The sequence below is a fragment of the Chiroxiphia lanceolata genome, chromosome 3 (genome assembly GCF_009829145.1).
Source record: "Chiroxiphia lanceolata isolate bChiLan1 chromosome 3, bChiLan1.pri, whole genome shotgun sequence".
In the NCBI taxonomy this organism is placed as follows: domain Eukaryota; kingdom Metazoa; phylum Chordata; class Aves; order Passeriformes; family Pipridae; genus Chiroxiphia; species Chiroxiphia lanceolata.
In genome coordinates this window covers 17,379,553-17,399,768 of record NC_045639.1, presented here as the reverse complement: position 1 = coordinate 17,399,768, position 20,216 = coordinate 17,379,553, and the positions used below count along the sequence as shown (strand labels likewise).

Below are 20,216 nucleotides of genomic sequence, written 5' to 3'. Positions count from 1 at the left end.
TCTTCTCAGCAGAAAGAGAGCTTACAGGTTCTAGCTGCCCACATCCAACCCCTTCTGCTACCCATTCAAAAACCAAAGCGATGATGCAGTTCAAGCTGGGCTCTTCCAACACTGACAGATGGCCTCATCCAGCGAGCCAGAGACATTCTTGTGCAGAGCCTCTGGTCCGAGCAATTTGGCTGCTAAGACCACAGTGTGAGCATGGTACTGAGCCTTCAAAAATGAAGGGGAAGGTGACAAGCTTATCTTAGCTCAATAGCCATAAACAGCAATGCCAAGATTTGCAAATTAATAAAAAGCCAACAGCATTACAGATAAATGTATTTTAATTAGGATTAAATACTATCTCAAGGTATCTTGAAATCGCACTTGTACTGTACTAATGAACAGCCAGAGGCAATAAAAAAAAAGTCTGAAAACGTAAAAGTTCTAACATCCAACACAGGACAGTAAGTGCTGCCATTTAAAGCGACAAACACTGCTCCCAAGAACAAATATTCTTAGAGGAAAAAGTTGTAACATTTTTGTATGGACAAAAAAAATGTAAATTGAAGACCAGAAGAAATATATTAGTGCCTGCCTTTTTAAAAGGTGTTTGGTGGTTGGGTTTTTTTTTTGTTTCTTTTTTTGTGTTTTTTTTTTTACATTAAATACAGTTTCCTTTAAAAGCAAGGTACTTTCTAAAGTCATGGTTTATATACTGTATGTACACAAGAGCAGAACATTGTACAGTGTTTTTGGATAAAGCAGCACTAACTAGCTATAAGCTGGTACGGTGTTGCTGAACCAAAAGCAAGATGACAAGTTAAGCACTCTAGGAGAAGTATCTCCACGGTTGGTATGAGAAAAGTAAAAGTATCATGTATGTACAAACTGATTATTCAAACAAATCCTGCAAACTCAACATCATTTGCCATGAAACTGCACATGCTGCAGCTAATCAATGGAAGTCTTACTGCAAGAGCTGATCTGAGACCCAAAGTAACCCTTTCCTTTCAGTAACAAAGTGCATTACCCATGCAGAGAGCACTTGCACAAGTCATTATTGCAACACATCACCCCTGGGCCCCGAGGGGTGTGGATTCTTACTGCAGCCTCAAGCCAAGTAGCCACCTGCGTTTTTTTTCACTATACAAAATACAAAATGCCCCAACCAAACCATATGAAACTGAGATTAAAGCTACGTTAAGTATCTGTATGTGCACTCTGCCTTTCTGCTGACAGTTACAAATTAAAGCAGAAAGTTCACACCCCAGTATCACCAGTTCAGACTAAAATGGAGTGGCAGTGATTTCTGCAATTAGTGCAACATTAACTCCTATACTTTATCAAAGTGACTTACTGCTCTTCAAATGCACAACGTTCTTATTCAGGTCTTACAAAACCAAACCAGAACGCTGTGCAGAAAACTGGTTTCAAGCCTGTAGACTTCTTTTTCTTAAAGTCTACCCCATTAAAACCCATCAAACTCAGAAATAGTTTGCGCCCTTGGTTCTAAGTCAATTGCATCAAAAAATGACTTTTTTTATTTCAGGGTTAGCAGTGGGGTAGAGATTAAGGTTCTTCTTGTAACATACACTTTTAATTGTCATTCAGTTTAGACTTTCAGATGTTATTTGCTGTACTCTCAGAATGCTGATCATCCTTGTCTTAGACACTACACTGGTTTAAGGAACTGAATGTTTCTTTGATGAGGACAGAAGTGAGACAACTTGTTTCTAAACTGCATCAACTTAAAGTTTCAAGTTTTAATGGTGTAAAAAAATCTGACATTCAATTACAGTTAAGAGAAACTTGCTACACAGCAAACTGCATCCAAATCTACCAGTTATTGATGGGACCTTTAAATTAACCATTAACAAGTTATTCAAAGCATCCAGACCTGGAAACATCAGATCACCCAGCCAGTGAACCAGCAACTCCCTCCCCCTTTTTCATGAGACTCTAACAAATGCAACTGATGTGACCTTAGCACTGGAGCCAATGACTTCCATTGGTTAACTCCAATCCCCAAATAGGTTAGGGAGATCCTGTGGTAAGCCCAATGCAATATGCATTAGTGTCATGGAGCAGGAAGATCCCAGTGTCTACTTGTTAAAAGTTCACACAAACCATAGAGATACAGACAGGATAAAACACAGACTCAAAAGGATCCATTATGCTTGAAGAAAATTCCAAATAAAATGACATCTTCTGCACAGCCCAGCCTCAGACACAGCCACACCTTTATCTAGTATAATAAACTCTGTAGTAAACTGTTTTTGACCTCCATAGAGAGTAAGAGTTGTCAAATTTAAGAAGATAAACTCCTCTCCCTGGGTACTGGTGGCTGCCAGCATACACTTCTTCATGACAGTCTCGTCTGTACACAGGCACTATTTCATCTAGCTGAGGCTTGTTGGCATTCTTTTTGGCTTTTTCTTCACTGCTAGTATTTTCTACAAGAGAAAAGAAGGATGTCAGTTAACATGGGTGGCCACTTTATGAGAGAAAGTCAGACTAATCTACAGTGGACAAGGCACCCTTTGTTAGTTTAGAAATCAGATGGGTCGAAGGGATTCATACCAAGGCTGTGGCTAAAGCACCCAGAAGCAGGAGGAACAGTAAGCACTATCACTTTACTGTAATTTATACAGCTTGATATTAAAACTCACCACATCCATCTCTCCAGGAAAGCTGGGTCAGTCTGTAGAGACGCCAAGCTCTAGTTTTCAGTAACACATTACCCCACACTGTCTGCTACTGATCTGACATACTTACTACTAGAGATCAGTTAGTAGTAATTCCCAGAAAGCCACTGCTTCCTATATCAGGGCAGCTCCTTCTAAGCAAATCACATGCTCATTGCAAAACACTTTTTGTGATGGTTTGCTAGACTCCCCCGCAGGCAAAGGCTGTGACTTGTGTCCCAGCCACTGACAGTATTGCTCTTTGAAGCTGTTTTGCTGAAGCCTCAAGGAAACTTCCTCCCTAGAAAAATCTCATGAACAGCAGGGCAGGATTTTTCTTAAGGTTTTCAGTGTGCACATCCACTGTGCTTTATTATGGCACAGGTTTCAGTCTAGCTTACTGAGTAGTTGACTTAGGAAAAGGATTTCCCCAGACTCAACTCCTTGAACCTATCTCTGATCAAAGGAGGTAACTGAAGGTACTTTCGGAACTGCACTTCCTATTCAAAATTGAAAGCATGATTCCAGCTAAATGTAAGCCAGGGAAGCCAGGAAATTACACAAGACAATCAGCTGGGGTTTTCCCTCACAGCAAACTCTGACAGTTTATATAAATCAGCATGCTTACCTTCCTCTTCCTCCTCATCATCACTGGATTCGCTGACATGCACACTGACAGCAGTATTAGGGGAGTCTGTCCATTCAAAATACACCCCAAAACCAATGTCATAATTGTCTGTAGCAAACTCCCAAAAGAGGTAAGACCCCTCTTCATGAGTTGGTACTCTGACTGTAACCACTTCTCCTCGGCCCACTGTGATCACAGAGTCTGCATCCTGACGGATTTTTTCCTTGAAGTCTTTTATCTGGGGTCGTGTCCACATCGATGGGGCAGCTATCACTGGAACAGAATCTGCAGAGATGGGAGGAAATATTCCAGTTAGGGGTTTTTTTCAGTTATTTATGCTGGATACTTAAGTGTGCCTTGGGAGCATTTGAGGACCACAAGCATTAGAATTGCTTCCAAGTAATTTTTTTTAACTGAAGAAGCAGGTTTCAACACTAAAAATGTGTACGAAATGCAGTGCAAATTTAGTTATAAAACTACTAAATGCTACCAGTTCCCCCATCAGTCACATTTAAACCAACAGTGCTTACACAGAAAAGACTCAGAAGACAGATGTACTGCCACAGGTGACAGGTTTATATTGCACAGAACTCTTCACTGAAAGGATCTTTAATCAGTTTTAACCTGAGTTCACGTAAGATTGAACATATTTCTGCCCAGAACAGCTTTTGTGCTAGAACTTTTATGTTACTTTCCTTGAAGTTCAGAGTGAAAGGAGGTTCCAGATGGGCTCTGCTGAAATACTTTTGTTGCTTCCTCTTCCCCTCCCCTCCCAAAGCTGTTTTGCCTATACAATATTGCTCTCTGCCTTGAGAGACAGCAGACCCAGGAATCAAACCTAGCTTTTCCATAGCCCAGTGAAGCCAAGCAAAGAACCACAGTAACCATGCTTAAGACATGTGAATCATAAGAAGGGCTTTTGCTATTTATTTTTAATTAAGAAGTCTAGCTAGTCCTACCTTTTGGTCCATTTTCCAGTGCTTCTTCCAAAGCCTCTGGATCCAACTCTTTTTCAGGGCTGTCTGCATGTGCACTGGCCTGCCCATTAATAGATGGGGTGTCCCCTGGGGCAGGTGTATTCACCTTGGATGCAGTAGTCAGAGGTGCTCCTGTCGCTGCCACCACTGCCTCCTGCTGCTTTTGTAAGGCTGCCTAAAATGACAGAAATTAAGTCAAGGAAAGCCAAACCCTCACAAGATGTCAGTTTTATACCTTCCAGCAGAAAGTATAAAGAAAAGAATCTCCCCCTGCACCCCACAAGGGGGCTTGACTCAAAAGATAGAAGCAGCACACATTAACCAGTGAGAATAACATCTACTTTTTATCAAGGGAAGCGAAGCCACTTTGTTCTAGACTGGTGGATACAATCTGATCAAAAAAAAAAAAAAAATCAAATTAATTAGGGTACACACAATAAACTCCTGCATGTAACTGTGGAAGTTCTGCATTCCTATAACATATACTCCTAACAATAACGAGATTTTGATGAACAAATGGATTATAGGTATCCTGCAGAAGTATGAAGACAATACAGTCAAACATTAGTTAAATTTAAAATCTGAGCACTTGTATAGATGCTGTCCAGATCCATTTTCTACTACAGCAGTTCTACTACATCACTGAGAGAAAGTGGTGAGAACTTTTCTAAAACCTTATTGCATACAGCCTTTCCAAAACTAACTGCATCACAAGCTGATCTGTGAGTGACCATGGGAGAACAGCACTTTGTAACTGCACCAACAGATCCCAATGCAGCTGACTCACAGGTATCCACACAGAAAGCATTCCTCGGAAGCATTACGGAAGCTACGTGAGTCTTCAGGGGAGTCCAAAGTTGACTTAGATAATTTTAGCTCTGTTACATTCTTCTTTTTCATGTTTTCCTCTGCATGAGTTGCCCAAGTAGAGATTTGAAAGATCAGCTTCATTGCCTGGCAGGATTATTTTGTAAGCCATTATAAAGGAAAGGCTGTTTCACCTGGGTTTTGAAGGGCATTAGGTCTTCTGTGCACAGAAAGCAGCCAGCCATGATCTAAAAGAGCAGTGTTAACAGCACTGGAAAAATCTGGCAGGAGCTTCTCCTACACCTCAGTCTCAAAGGAGCAGCATCAACTACAGAAGACATCAAGCCCAAGTCTGATGAAGCTGTAGCTTTTGCTTACCACTATAACACCAAAGCATTGGTACCAAGGGCTCATTAATCTTCAAGAGCAACTAGAACAGGGCAGAGACTCTCTGCCCTTTCTATACCACTTGAACTCCATCAAATCATGGTTTGGCTTGGAAGGGAGCTTTAATCATCGTCTCGTTCCAAACACTCTGCCACGGGAAGGGACACCTTCCACTAGATAAGGCTGCTCAAAGCTCCATCAAACCTGGCCCTTAACAGTTCAAAGGACAGGCCTCCCACAGCTCCTCTGGGCAACCTGTGCCAGTGTCTGACCACCCACACTGTAAAAAAAATATAAGTTCTTCCTTATGTTCAATCTAGACCTACACTCTCTCACACCAAAACCTTTGTCCCTTGTCATGTCACTACAGACTCTGGTAAAAAGGCCTTTTTTCATGTTTCTGATAAGCCCCTTTAGACACTGAAAGCCTGCAGTGAGGTTTTCCCAGAGCCGCCTTTTCTTCAGGCTGAACAACCCCAGCTATCTCAGCCTGTCTCCTCAGCAGAGGTGCTTCAGCCCCCTGAGCATCTTCTTGGCCCTCCTCTTGACCTGCTCCAACAGGATCATGTTCTTCTTATGTCAGAGACCCTAGAGCTGGATGCAGCATTCCAGGGTGGGGGTCTCATGCGAGCAGAATAGAGCAGGGAGAATCATCTCCATCCCTCAACCTTCTAACCACATTTGTTTTTATGCATCCCAGGATATGACTGGCTTTCTGGGTTGCAATTAAGTTCTGGATATGAACTGTGTTGCCAGTTCATATCCAGTGTTTCATTCACCAGTCCATCTCTGCAGGACTGCTCTCAATCCATTCACCCCCAAGTCTGTACTGATATTGGAGAGTGCCTTGAACTGACCCAGGTGCAAGGCCTTGTTGAACTTCATGAGGTTCATATGGCTTCCTTCCTTGAACATTTCTTTGCTGAGGGCATCAGCCTCAAAAAAATGCAAATGACTTAACAGGAAATTAATTACTGTATTTTAAGTCCTTAGCTCAAGAATAGACCTCAGGCTGGCAGTTACAGTCAGTCCTCCCACCCAATTCACAAGCAGCTTATTGCAGGCAAGCAACTTTATCAGACATTGATGTCAGACAATAGATGCAAAAGGAGAGAGAAGTCAGGAGAGCTCGAGTTGGCAGGGAGGAGCAATCTCAAACCCAGTAGTGATACATCAGTGCTGCATGCTCAGCTGGAAACATAGGGCTGAACAAAGCCTGCTGCTCTGCACAGATCTTCATACCTACAGGGAGAGTCACCTGAGTAGGTCTGTTCATGCTCACATGCACTGGTATGTACCCCCATTAAATTACACACACACCACTGATGCTGCAGCAGAGCGTTTCACATTTGGTCTCCAATAATAATAATATCGGACCAAGTCATTAGTAAAGACTGCTTAGAATTTTCTTAATTAACAGCTGCTTCAGAAAACTACTCGAAAAGATTAAATAAAGGGGTTCGGTGTTTGAATCTGAAGCAGTATTAGTCACTAGCACAGTAGCTTTCCTTGCAGCAATTATCTTTTCAAGGAGATAACAGCAGTCAAGGCAATGCCTCCCAGTGACAGCCTGGGACACAAAATCCGAGTTTCTCAGCTGGTCAGCCATACCTGTTGCTGTGCGAGCTGGACTTGATACAACTGCTGCATGTACTGCTGATAATGCTGTTCCTGGAGCTGCCGAATCAGGATCTGCTGCTGCTCATAGTTGCCCGGATACTGCTGGGCTGCATATTGCTGGAACTGAATGGCAGTCTGGGAGTTCAGCGCTGCCATTATCTGCTGCCTGGATTGGTGGGAGGAGAGTAGCAGATTACAAGCAGCTGAGGGTAATGGGGAAATCCCTGTATTTAAATGACTTAAGTGGCCTCAAAGACAGTTAATTCTGTTCCTGCAAAACCCAATTAAAATAAATCTACATAACAGAGCAGTGCCCAGATCTGATGCAAATGTGAATTTTGCCTAAAAAATATGCTGAGAATATACAGAAGGAAGCAACAATTTCTACCCAGTGTTTGGAAACATCAAACATTAAAACAACAAGACCTCTTACATAATTCTAAATCTGTATTCTGATAAAGAGGTAAAGCTACAAAAAAAATGCATGGCTAAATTTCTCCATCAAGCAAAGGAAAAAATTCACATGTGGCTCTTCCAGAAAACATCCTTCTAGCGGACCTACAAATATTGATAAGAACAAAACTGCTGTGGTACAGCAAGCCAATGCTTTTTGGTAAGTCTAAGAAAAACATACCACATGACTATCTTAATTTCCCCGGCAGTATGCAAACAGGTATGAAAAACATGACTGACAGTGGACTAATTCAGGAACAAAAAAAAAAAATAATGCTGCCAGCGAGGGCACCTGCACCTCCAGTAAACTCAACTGCTGAAACTTTAGGAACACATGCATAACTTATGTGCAGACTCAGTTTTGATCCTCTCCCCAAAAGATTAATAGAAACTATAGACTACTAGCTAGATCCAGGGTTTGTCTCACATGTTACATCCATCAGTAACCAGCTATCAATGTTTCGGAGGAAGAAAGAAGTATAACACAAATGCAGAAGTAATTTTTTCCTTCCCACTCGTTTTCAATCCTAAAGAGCAAGATTTAATACTTTTCAGCAAACTATGACCAGTTTAGATACACTTGGTCGGTACATAAGTATCCACATTCCTTTTCTGTCTGAATTCTTTGTCTCTGTAACCTTCTACAACCACTTAATACACAACTCTTATTCCTGTAAAAATCCCTCTTAGCTTCAAGGCATACCACACTTCTTGTTACTTAGCATTGTGCAACACTTTTTATTAGATCTGTTAATCTATGTCTCTCTTTTACACTCTTCTGGTTCTCACCATGTTACACCAACAGTAAAACTTGTGGATTAATTATTTGCTCCCTTCTCAAACCCACTACATAGCAAGTACAGGATCTACTTCAGAGACACCCCCTGCAAAGACATTTTTATTATGGAAAACGAGTGTTGACTGATGTGGAACAGCTTTACTGCTCCCTTAAATATTAAATGTGCAAAGCCAGATCTACATTTTCAGCATCTGCATGTGATGGGAACAATGAAATATAACTAGAGCTTATATTCCAAGTAAACAATTTAATTCAGGCTACAAACAGTGATTAAGTGCATTTGAATGTGAATTCTGTACTCCCTGAACTGCAGTTATCCGATTTCCAAGGCTCTGCCTTCTGTGACAAGTTAAGAAACTTTCAAGTCACAATTCAAACAACACTTCCAGCTGGACACAGCTCTGCTCAGCTGAATGCAGCATTAATCATTTAAGAAGCAGAACCACAAGTTTTCACGAGGTTCAGCCCTTGAACCCCAAAACCTCCAGAGCTTCTCTTTAAGCAAAGCTTCTCTGGCACTTTCATCTGAGAAAGCTGCATACAATAACACGTTAGGATAATTTTTTTCTGCAAACTGTGTCCCTCTTAACCAAGGATGCAAATGTCACTCCCAGGCTCGAGTGCTCTGACCTTTAGCAGAACCATTTAAACAATACAATTGTCTCAAGTGCAATGCAGTTATTTTAAGTGTTGTTTGCTTCTGCTACTCACTTCTGTTGTTCCATCCGAAGTCGCTCCTCCTCTATTCTCCTCCTCTCCTCTTCTTCCCTTCTCAGTCTTTCCTCTTCTTCTCGCCTACGCTTTTCTTCTTCTTTTTGTAAACGCTCACGCTCCTCCTCTTCACGCCGCCTTCGTTCTTCCTCTTCTCTTCTGCAACATCCACTCAATAAGCTATTTCAGCATTCCTACAGTCCTAGGATGAGTTATTTTCAACATGCTGTAGCCTGCTTTTTGCCTGCCCGCTTTTTGGGCGGTATGATCTCCTCCCACTTAAACTGGCCTGGAGAAGCCTCTTATTGGACACACGAAGAAAACACATTATTGTACAGTTTTACCGTGCTCAGCAGCATGACAGGTGTAAATCCTGTGTCACAGTTTGATATTCATGCTAACCTATTACTATGCTATCTGTAGCAGAGTACAGATAGAAAAAATTGCCTGAGTAGAAAAAATTGCCTGAGAACCTTATAAACCCATCTTCCAAGCTTCAACACATGTTGAATAATGATGTGGATACTATAGTTTAACAACCACATGACATGTAAGCAATAATAAGACAGCCTTTGTCAAGTTGCTAACCCATACTAGGAGTTTAAAACGCCTGACAATTTAGTCCACAGAAATTGGGACAGACATTTTGTGAAGCATCTCTACTTAAGCAGATGACAGTCTCAGCAAAATTTTTATAATTCCTTATATTTTAGCTGTCTTCACCTCAGAAACAATCATTCATTTCTGACAAAGTAAAAAGGCTTAAAGAGATCAAATGGCACCACGGCCACCTAAACTTCAAGTATTTATCTTCCTAAGATAACTTCAGCCTAGGCCAGCTGTGATACTCTCCACAGTTACACAATAGAGTAACACAATATACACCAACACCAAAGCACTCAAATGTTACCTTCTCTTTTCTTGTTCTTCTTTCTCTATCTTGTGGGAAGTGACATACGTTGAAAACAAGTGGCAGCACCTATGTAGGAGCTTGACAAATTCTGTCATAGCTTTTTGCTTTGACATGTTTCCAAGAGCAGCCCATTCCTTCCTGAGAAAAAGAGAGAAATCACCTGAAATAACACAAGACTCAACTCTTTTCACATCATTAGTGAACTGAGAACACAGCAAAGAAAAAGAAGTTGGAAGACCAGGGACCAAACCTGATCATATGCAGTTTCAGAGAACCAACAACTTTTCCCCAAAGACAGTACTGCCTGCATCAGAACAACTCTTTCAAACAGACCTAACTCAGTTTTTACCTTGAATTCTGAACTATGTCAAAAAACTTCCCAGCTACAAGTGAATCTGATGTATTTTTTTACCCTTCTTGCACTCCAGTTCGTGGAAAAAAAAGTATACACTTTCCTGAACGAACAAACATGGTAACAACTATTGATTACAGCGCTCCAGTTAGCTAAAGGCAACAGCTTGGTTCTTCCTAAGGAAAGCTATATCCATTTGTCCAAAAGCAGTGCACTGGGTCCACCTCAGAGAAGCCACTGCTGCGTTGCACATTGCCTTCACACGAGAAATAGCAACAGTGAACATGAGGAGTGTGGCCCGAACTGCAAGCAATGCCAGAGACACGCCTGAGACTGTCCAGAGCTCATAAAAAATTTACTCAGTGTGAATGCATCAGGTGTCTAATTTCAGAAATTATCTTTGGTATTAGGACAAGCTATGGTGAATGCTTCTACCACTGGCAAAAGGCTTGGCCTGCTGTAACCCTGGCATGGAGTTAGGATGAAACATGGGCCTGCATGTTAATGCAGCCTTAAACTGCTATGAGAAACTGGACTGTCTGTACAGCAGCATCTCCTAATGCGGCTGAAAAAACCCATCTGTTAGTTCCTGTACTCAACTGTGACTCAAGATTTCTAAGATGTATTTGAAGAGGCCACTTGCACTTTCCATTAGCATACACACACACTGAGATAACCCACATACTTGTACTCTTCTTGCAGAAATTGGATGATGTTATCTTCAGACAGGAAATGCAGAGTTAAGACCAACAAAAGCACCAGCCCTTTTACCTTCTATCATTCCCCAGCACATCAAAGAATCCAACTTCAGGGCAAGTGTCAGGGTTGTAAGGTCCCAGCAGAACCTGCTTGTGCAGTGCCACAAGTTTGAGCTTTTCTTCATACGTTGGATGAAAGGCTTTGCCATCTTTTTCTGTAGGAAAAAAAAGAAAATTTCACCGTTGTGATTAATTGATTAAACACAGGAGAGGAAAGAGGATTTTGTATAACCATTACCATAATTTCCTCCATAAAAAAAGAATAAGTAAGTCAAGTCACAAAAGGTTAGACAAATTACGACAGTTCTATTCAAATAAAATATAGATCTGTCTAGAAGAAACACATCCATTTCAGCTGCTAAAACTTCATTGTGAAATGTTTTTCCTCATACTATCTACATGTTTTCATCATACTATCTACAGTCAATCTTAGCTAATAAGTTACCACAAATATTTATGTTAATTTGTTGAACGTTGTACCATATAGATCTACATCTCCGAAACATTTAAAAACCCCAACTGAATTCAAGTGTGTCTGCCAAGTCTCCTCTAGAGTGGATAGGAAAGATTCTCCACAAGAAAAGATGTGATGTTAACTTTATAGATTGCTCTCCTTTTGCTCTTCACATCAATGAAAGCAGAACAACCAAGGTGGAAGGCAAGCAAAACTGCACAGGCAAAAAAATCAGACTTAAGGAAAGTTCTCCTTGAGGGAATTTGATTGCTGCACTTTGCCAAGGCAGCTGGAATAGCCTATCACAATGAAAAACCTTAGAGCTGACTCCATCAGCATCAACACGTACAGAGAGCTCTGGATGTAAGAATAAGGCAACATAAGCTTGAATGTATTCCAGTGGTTCCTTCTGAAGCATTCCAGGTTAGATCCCGCTGCACATTTACGGGTAAGAAGAGTCTGGCATTGATTTAAAAATGATATATGAATTAGTCAGATAGGATTTACCTCAGCACATTTAAACTGTCAAAACAAATCACAGAAACAGCACTGCTATATGCAGCTACACTGCTCATTAAAAAAAGACATTTGTCTTGAACAGGAAAACAAATAAATAAGCATCATCTCCTTTTGGAAGGGCTGAAATGAGGAAGCTATTACCGGAGGTAAGCGATAGCCACTTCATGACTGTAGTGTTCTCCATGTAGTCAGGAGCTGGAGGCAGAGCTGCCACTAGTTTCCAGTTCTCTTTTGGACCAAGTTGTTTACAGCCCCAAACTGAACAGTCCACACCTAAATTTCACAGCTGACACGTGTCGCAAAATTGCTTGGCTGATGCTTGGGAACAGAGGTATGAACAGGAAACAAAGCAAATCTTAGAACAAGAGAGGATGGAAAATACCTCTACTTACAGCTTATCAAGAAACTGAGAACATATACTTCTGGAAATCAGAAACAATCCCAGAGGGAAAGTGTGTACAGGTCACAGCAAGAAGCTCTATTTTTGACAGAGAAAGTTCAGTACGTTATTGGACTTACTCAGTTAAAACATCACAAGGAACACATATGCCACTTGTTTTGAAGCCAGAATCAAATTATTAGGAAGGCAAACATTTAGTTACTTATTATCAGTTCCTAGAGGTCCACATCACTCTTGCAGAATCTGAAGTATTTGCTCTTGTTCCAGTGTCCCACAACCTTACAGCAAATATAGCTTCCAGCCTCAAAAACAGAAGCCTTTCTCCACAAAAATATCTATTTCCAAAACTAGCTGGAGAGATATCTCCAGCTATATCTAGTGGAGAAGGGGGGATATAAAAACTGAACCAGTCTACTCAGTGGTACACAGTGGAAGGACAAGAGGCAGCTTACACAAACCGAAATATAGGAAATGCCACTTAAGCATTTTTGTTGGGGGTTTTTGTTTGGTTGGTTTGGGGGGCTTTTGTTGTTGTTGTTTTTGTTGGGGTATTTTTTAATATTTTGTTTTGATTTTTAACTGAGAGTGATCAAGCATTGGAACCCACTGTCCAGAGTTTTTAAGTCTCCATGATAGCAGATATTCAAGACCCAAATGGAGACAGTCCCACGAAGCCTGATCTGAAACAGGAGGGCTAAACCTGACAATCCCCAGCAGCTACTTCCCACCCCAAGTCTGTGATCCTTAAGAGATTCAAATCACTACATGCTGGTAAGCTCTCTCCACGGGTCTCCAGTCTCCTGCTCTCAGGCCTCCCAAAGAGCCCTTTGGCTTTTCCTCAATTCTTCACACTTCACATTTAACTCGGAATTTACTCATTAGGTAACAAGCACTTCCAATAGCCTCAATAAACAGCACATGCTTTGAAATAATACTTAATATCCTGGGGCACTGTGCTAAAAAGCATATCAATTGACAAGGGCACTAAACTGAAATTTTGCCAGATTTCTGAGCAAAGTATGATTCTCAAGGGGTCCCTATAGCATAGTTTACCTTGGACAACCTGTGTACCTACAGCTGTCTGCCAAAAAACATAGCTATTTGATGTACTAGACTGCTGCCTAAGCCAGATAACTTCATCAGTATTTGAACTCACTTCTGAAGAGAATTAGAGTGAAAAAACCCCATCATTTCCCATGCTATGCACAGCACATCTGCATTTTCACAGAACAGAGAAGTCAGACCTCATGCCCTAATTACTGAGAGAAGCCAAAATCTGCATTTACAAAGAATGGTGACCCAAGGGAAGAACAACAAACAAGTTAAATAAGAGAGGAAAACAGACAGATGAGAAAAGTATGAGAGGCATTCAGTGACTTGTAGATAATGCAGATTAGAAGCAAATTATCAGAAAAACACTTGGAGCCAGTCAGACAGTGAAGTTGTACGCTAGTTATTTTTCAGTTGAATTCTTCAGCATGAACCACGCTGTATAATCATCCCAAAGATTTGGAATTGTTGCTCTTTAACTGAACCAGAGGATCTGAACTCATCTGCAGAGTCGAATACGCCAAAAAAGTGCATTAAGTGTGTCCAGACAAGTAGAACTGCCAAATTTATTCAAGCATCCGTGAACGTACCACTTAAGTAGGCATTACCCACACACCTAACACAGCTGTCAGGAAGCTGAAGCTCTAGGGAACACACTGAGAAATCCAAAGGATGTGTGTGCACAGCAGTAATACAGCAGCTATACAACGTTCCCTACACCACCGGTATGCCCGACCCAAGAGGGCCTGAGAGAGGCTCAGCCTGCAAACACAACAGAAAGATGAAGCTGCTATAGTAATGAGAGGCTGGTGACAGGGGCTTATGTCACTACGTGGCACTGTACTATTGACATGAATTGACAAAAGCCCACAAATTTAGACTCAAAGGAATTTAAGAACTATGCTTAAGAGACTGTATTGTGCAAGACACTGTTACTCGTGTGTAAATTCTGATTTTTTTTCCCCCTGTAAGAGACATGGCACAACGTGCTGCACCTCCTTCTCCAACTTCACCCACTTTAAACACCTAATTCCTGTGGGATGGCATTAGGTCAAGTCATCTAGAATAAGCTAGAAAAGTTTGTGAAATGTGATTTTTCACCTCAGCTCTTAAAAGCAGAAGTAACATATGTTAATTCTATTCACTTGCAAAGTTTTAATGAGCAAGACCAAAACTGAGAAGTGTGAGGACTGAACTGCTCCTGCAGATCCCAGTACGCTCTTACACTCCTAATTCTCCTCTCCTAAAGGTGTTCTGCCTCACCAGAAGAATTACCAACCAGCCCTTCCAATTAAACATGATCAAAGCTCAACTTCACAAATGTAGATCAGTTATAGGGGTTTTCATATCTTGAAAACAAGAGCCTACTTAACTTACGAATTACAATCATGCCATCAAATTGGTGCTCAAAAAAGAGGTCAAACAATTAATTCAGAATGATGTTCTGCTGAGGTTGAAGATGCATTCTTGTTAGGATAAGAGGAAATAACTTGAGCAGTCAAAGAAAATTGGAGTACTTAACATTCCAGGAAAGCTTTTAGATACCAAAATGATATGGTTTGTGTACTGTCTACTCAGATGTGTTGCACTGCAAATCACTTTAGACAGTGCACGAACACTTCAGGGACTGTCATATATTGAAGGTTGGGTGCAATGGTATTTCAATGACAGGATGTGGAAAACAACAACGCCAGGCTGATCCTGGAAGATATCTGCTGGCAGAATTATGCAAGCCACTGTCTCCTACTGCGGGACACAACTTACATCTTGAACAGGCTGCCTTCACTGGCAGAGCTCGTACCAGCTCAACAAGCAGAATAATCCATCAGAGACACTTGTACTCTGCCAGCTGCCCCAGGGCTCACAATTACAGGCAGTCCTAGAGACAAAGAAATACACAATGATTGTAACACGACTGTGTTCTCCACTGTACACTGGATCCAGCACAGTGAAGCAGCTTCTTAATGGCAGCCAAAACACTGGTCGACCTGCACTAGGCTCGACGGAGCAGTAAGGGAAAGAGTGCGTAAGGGAAAGAAGGCTCTGGTTTCCCACCGAAAAATAGACTGGAACACTATTACCATCTATTTTCTACGCCTCTGTTCTTCTGAAAAGCTCTCTTCACAAGCCATTATGAATGCTAAAAAAAGGTAGTGCACATCTCCTGCACAGCCTAAGGCCTGACAGTGGAAGTGACACAGGGTCAAGCGTTTTAGATCTGCTTTAGATCTGTCTTTATCAGAGACAGAATAAAGTAGCTCTTGAGTCTCTCCAGTATCCTAGCCTAGTTCAGTTGCATTTTGCACATTGTTTGTGTCCCTCCCTCCCTGTCCTGTCTTTGAGCAATTCTGTTCCCTGCAATATGCCACCACAGGCAAGTGTCAGCAGTCATTGTAATAGGCAAATCCGAAGTATTCTGATCACATTCAACTTTTCTAGGAAGAAAGTGTATCATGAGTTACAGACAACTCCGTCTGCACACTGAAGCAAAAAGGAAGCTGCTTAACTAGAGATTGCTGCTTACCCTTTGACCTCACACAGGGCTCCTCTGGCATCCCGATCCAAGATCCTTCCATCCCAGTCACCATAGTTAAACCACATACCATCATTCTCCCAAAACTAATACTGCTCCGAGTCACTTGTTTATTCCATGGAAGTTTTTCAGAGCCACCTCTGTCTCCAAATCAGCACACTTTTAGAAGAATGACGATGAACAAGGTCTCAGCTTTGACCTATTAACATAGGGGAATCTTCAGATGCCTCATATGTTGCTACTTGAAGTACAGGAGGAATCCATATTTGCTCCTTGGCATGTACAAGGCTGCTAAACAAGCGTGCCCACTCCCACAGTTGTTTTGACAGGGGATGCATGAAAATCATTTGGAAACGAGACCAATTATTTTCGGAGCCGTGCAGATATAGAACAAGCTGGCAGAATCAGTAACTCAAGTATTACAAGCTCCTGTAACTCACCATCACATCTATAAATAAAAACCCTCGTGTTACGTCACTTTCAGGAAAAAAGCTACAGATGAAATGATGGGCGATGACTTTGTGTGAGTTACTCCAGCCATAAGGATAGAGAAATAAGGTCTTTATTGGAAAGTCTGACAACTCAGTACAATGTGGAAAATTCTCCTCTTTTAAATAAAACCATGAGTTACAAGAAATTGCAGAAGGCTAAAAAAGAAGCAGCAGTGCGTTGAAACATGTTGATATTTAGTTTTGATTAAAAGGAGAGCAACGAAAAAAAAACACTGCTGAGACAAGACAATGCAAGGAACTGGAACCTACACACAAGTAACACTACACTGACTTTTCACCATCCAAGAGGAGATAAACTTGAGTATAAATTCCATTAAAACATGTGATATAATAGATACATATTGCTTATCTACATAGCAATGATGCAGATAAACTCACTCACGGTGTGTAATTTTTATACCATAAATACAGGTTCCAGTAGAATATTCAGCCCTAGACAAGAGTAAGACCACAGTTGACTGAGACAAGGAATTTGCTGCTGCAGAGATGTTTCTTTCTCCATCATGTTTTAAGAACAAACACTCATTAAACCAAACCAGTATTCTTCTAAGCAACTCGTTTTACAGAAAGAAAAAAGAGATAGAAGGTACAATGCTTCCTGATAACCAGTTGTAGCAGCTTCTGATACAAAGGAGAAATAAATTTTAAAAACAAACAAACAAACAAACAAGATTTTAGGATCTCTTCTGGGTTTTTATACAGCTTAAAAAAGTAATATCTCTGTATATTAGCATGCTAACAAAATGTTTTGTGGAAGGGCATTAGAACAGGGTCAAAGAACCAGGGCTCCAGAAACTGCTTAAAGCCTTACATGCTCCAAACAACTCAAGCAATGTGAAGGAAACAAACAACTTCGTCCCTCCAGCAGAGTTTCCACCTGCCAGCAATGCTTCCCCTCACAAGAGAGAGCCTTTCTGGGAGGTCATCTAACAACTGACTGCCGCAAGACTGACCTTTCCAAGTACAGAGCTGTCTTCCCTAGTGCAGGCGTGTCGCCGGACACCCTGCTCTGCACCCCACATGAAGCAGCAGCTGCGTGAAATCCTCTGGAGCGACACATCACTCAACGTGCTGAACACAGTGCTACAGGGAACACAGCTCTTCTCTAAACCACACAGCTGATTTTCTTCTCCTAAAGAAACCAAGAGTGGCAAGGTACCTCTGCCTTCCTGCAGATGCAAACCTGGATACAGGGAATCCCAGGAAAAACGCTCCAGGTCTACACCCTGGGTATTTCACCGCTGCTTCGCGCAGCTGCCCGCGGGAGTCATGACGGTAAACAGAATCAATTAGGTCGGAAAAGACCTCTCAGATCATCGAGTCCGACCTATGGTCGAACACCACCATGTCAAGCAAACCACGGCATCAAGTGCCACCTCCACTCTTTCCTTAAACAGCTCCAGGGAGGGTGACTCCACCACGTCCCTGGGCAGTCCATTCTAACGTTTAATCACCGTTTCTGTAAAGAAATTCTTCCTAATGTCTAACCCAAACCTCCCCGGCCGCAGCTACAGACTACGTCCTCGCGTCCTGAAGCAGCAAAGCCAGCCCTGGAGTTGGCATCCTGCGGAGACGGCCCGACACCTCCTGCCGGGATCCCGGCTGCCAGCAGACGCGGCACCGCTCAAAGCGAGCGCTCCTCGCCCACGTCTGCGAGCTGTGCCTTCCCCTGCCACCAGCAAGGACCTCTGTAGCTCCGTTTTTAGGTCGGGTGCTGCAATCCCCCGGCAGTGCCCTGCCGGCCCCGCGGCCCGGGGCAGCCTCTCCCGGCTCTTCTGCCGCCGCCCGCCTCGGCTCGCGTCCCGAGGAACGAGGAAAAGCGCATCCCCAGGAGCCGCCTCCGACGCCGGGACATGCTGCTCGCCTCTCGCCCGGCACACCGAGTCCCCCCCCTGCGACCCACAGTCCGGCCCGGGCGATGCCGCCCGAGGCTGCCCCGGGCCCGGTGGCTCCCCCGGCCCGTGCCGGGGCTGTGTGGCCAGGCTGGAGCGGGGCTCACCTTTGAAGAAGCGCAGAGCCAGCCCGTACAGCTCCTCCAGCGCGAAGCCCCAGCTCCGCTCCAGGCTCAGCGCCGCCTCCTCCGCCGCCTCGCCGCCGGCCTCCGCCGCGCCGGGAGCACCGGGGCCCGGCCGGCCTCGCCCCGCCGCCGGCTCGCCCTGCGCCGGCCGCGCTTCGCAGGGCGGCACCTCGGCGTTGGGGCTCAGCGTCAGCCCGTCCACCGAGACCTCGAGCCGGTCCGAGCTCAGCACCGCCGCCATCCTCCGCCGCCTCCCGCCCGCCCTCCGCCTCCTGCTCCGCTGCGGCGGCCACGTCCCGACTTCCCGTCCCCTCCGACCCGGATCTTCCGGGACCGCCCACGGCCCCGCCCCGCGCGGCCCCGCTCCCGGGGCACGGGAAGCGCCCGGGCATGGGGCTGGGAGTGAGCTCGCCCCTTTCCCTCGGGGTCACTGCCCTCACCAGCAGTTTGGGGAGCTGCCGGCACCCATCCACAGGCCTTCGCCCCCTGCAGATCCGGGGTGACAGGAGTGTCCAGGGGGAGCCGCCGCTGGACACTTTGTCAGCGCTTTTGGGTTGCTCAGTAGAAGGGATAATGATTTTTCGACAGCGTTATATCACAGACTGAAAGTATAGGAAAGACAAGGAGCTACTGGAGCGGGTCCAGCGAAGGGCCACAAAGATGATTAGGGGTCTGTAGCATCTCTCGTGAGGGAGCTGGACCTGTTTAGTCGAGAGAAGATGGAGAGAGGATCTCATTAATGCATATAATATGGCAAAGGCGGGTGCCAAGAGCATGGTGCCAGGCTCTTTTCAGTGGTGCCCAGCGACAGAACAAGGAGACATAACCATGAACTAAAACACGAAGTTCCACCTCAACATGAGGAAGAACTTCTTTACATTGAGGGTGGTAGAGCACTGGGACAGACTGCCCAGGGAGGCTGGGGAGTCTCCCTCTCTGGAGACATTCACAACCCACCTGGATGAGCTCCTATCACCAGCTCTAGGTCACCGTGCCTTGGCAGGGAGTTTGGACTGGATGATCTCCAGGGGTCCCTTCCAACCCGAATTATTCTGTTATCCTGTTATGTCACAGACTGAAATCCTTTTGCTCCAGCAAGAAGGTGGTATGGGGTGTGTCGCTGACCTCTCTCCTCTTCCAGGAATCGTGCTTCAGGCCTCACACGGGAAAGGAAAGAAATGAGCTAGAGAAGGGAAAAAAGAGCACAAGGCAATTACTTCTCCAAGAGCTGTATCTGCAATTAGCTCACTCCCTTGTGACCATGAAACACCACTCACAATACTACTATTATCATGTGCTGTGTAAGGGGAGAGAGTTGCTCCCATGCACGGCTGAGGAGGTTTATTCCCAGCACAAGCAATCCTCCTTGCAGGATTTCGAGAGGGGCTGTGTTAGCATGGAGTGCTTTTGGTCACGTTTCTCACCCAAACCGAGATGCAGGCTGCACACCTGGGAAGTGGCGCATCCCTGTCTGGTGGTTCGTGAAGCCAGTGCAAAGGAAGAGAACAGCACAGCTCTGCAGCCTCCTGAAACTCGGGGGTTTGGGGGTGGGGAGTCCCTCCTGTCCCCAGGCTTCACCAAATCCTGCGCCCCTTTCTGGGGTTATCCCCTGAAGTCCGTCACATTGCCTAGTTTATCTACCATTCAAGGTAGATTT

The 20,216-nt window shown here is 43.8% G+C and overlaps 1 protein-coding gene across 1 annotated transcript; it reads right to left on the bottom strand.

Moving 5' to 3' along the window:
* Positions 1–308: 308 nt before the first annotated feature.
* ACBD3 (acyl-CoA binding domain containing 3) lies at positions 309–18,815 on the bottom strand. The gene is made up of 8 exons (XM_032683722.1): positions 18,542–18,815; positions 11,088–11,229; positions 9,962–10,102; positions 9,052–9,210; positions 7,080–7,254; positions 4,257–4,449; positions 3,298–3,582; positions 309–2,438 (listed from the first exon to the last, which is right to left on the bottom strand). The coding sequence occupies exons 1-8, from the start codon at positions 18,798–18,800 to the stop codon at positions 2,227–2,229; spliced, it is 1,566 nt and encodes a 521-aa protein (XP_032539613.1). The 5' UTR covers positions 18,801–18,815; the 3' UTR covers positions 309–2,226.
* Positions 18,816–20,216: the final 1,401 nt, after the last annotated feature.

Excerpts from the sequence above, each read along its gene's own strand:
- ACBD3 (XM_032683722.1), bottom strand. The coding sequence starts at position 18,800 with ATGGCGGCGGTGCTGAGCTCGGACCGGCTCGAGGTCTCGGTGGACGGG. Across the intron at positions 7,255-9,051 it reads CTTCGGATGGAACAACAGAA|GCAGCAGATAATGGCAGCGC; the intron begins GTGAGTAGCAGA and ends CCACCAATCCAG. Across the intron at positions 3,583-4,256 it reads ACTGGAAAATGGACCAAAAG|ATTCTGTTCCAGTGATAGCT; the intron begins GTAGGACTAGCT and ends CCATCTCTGCAG.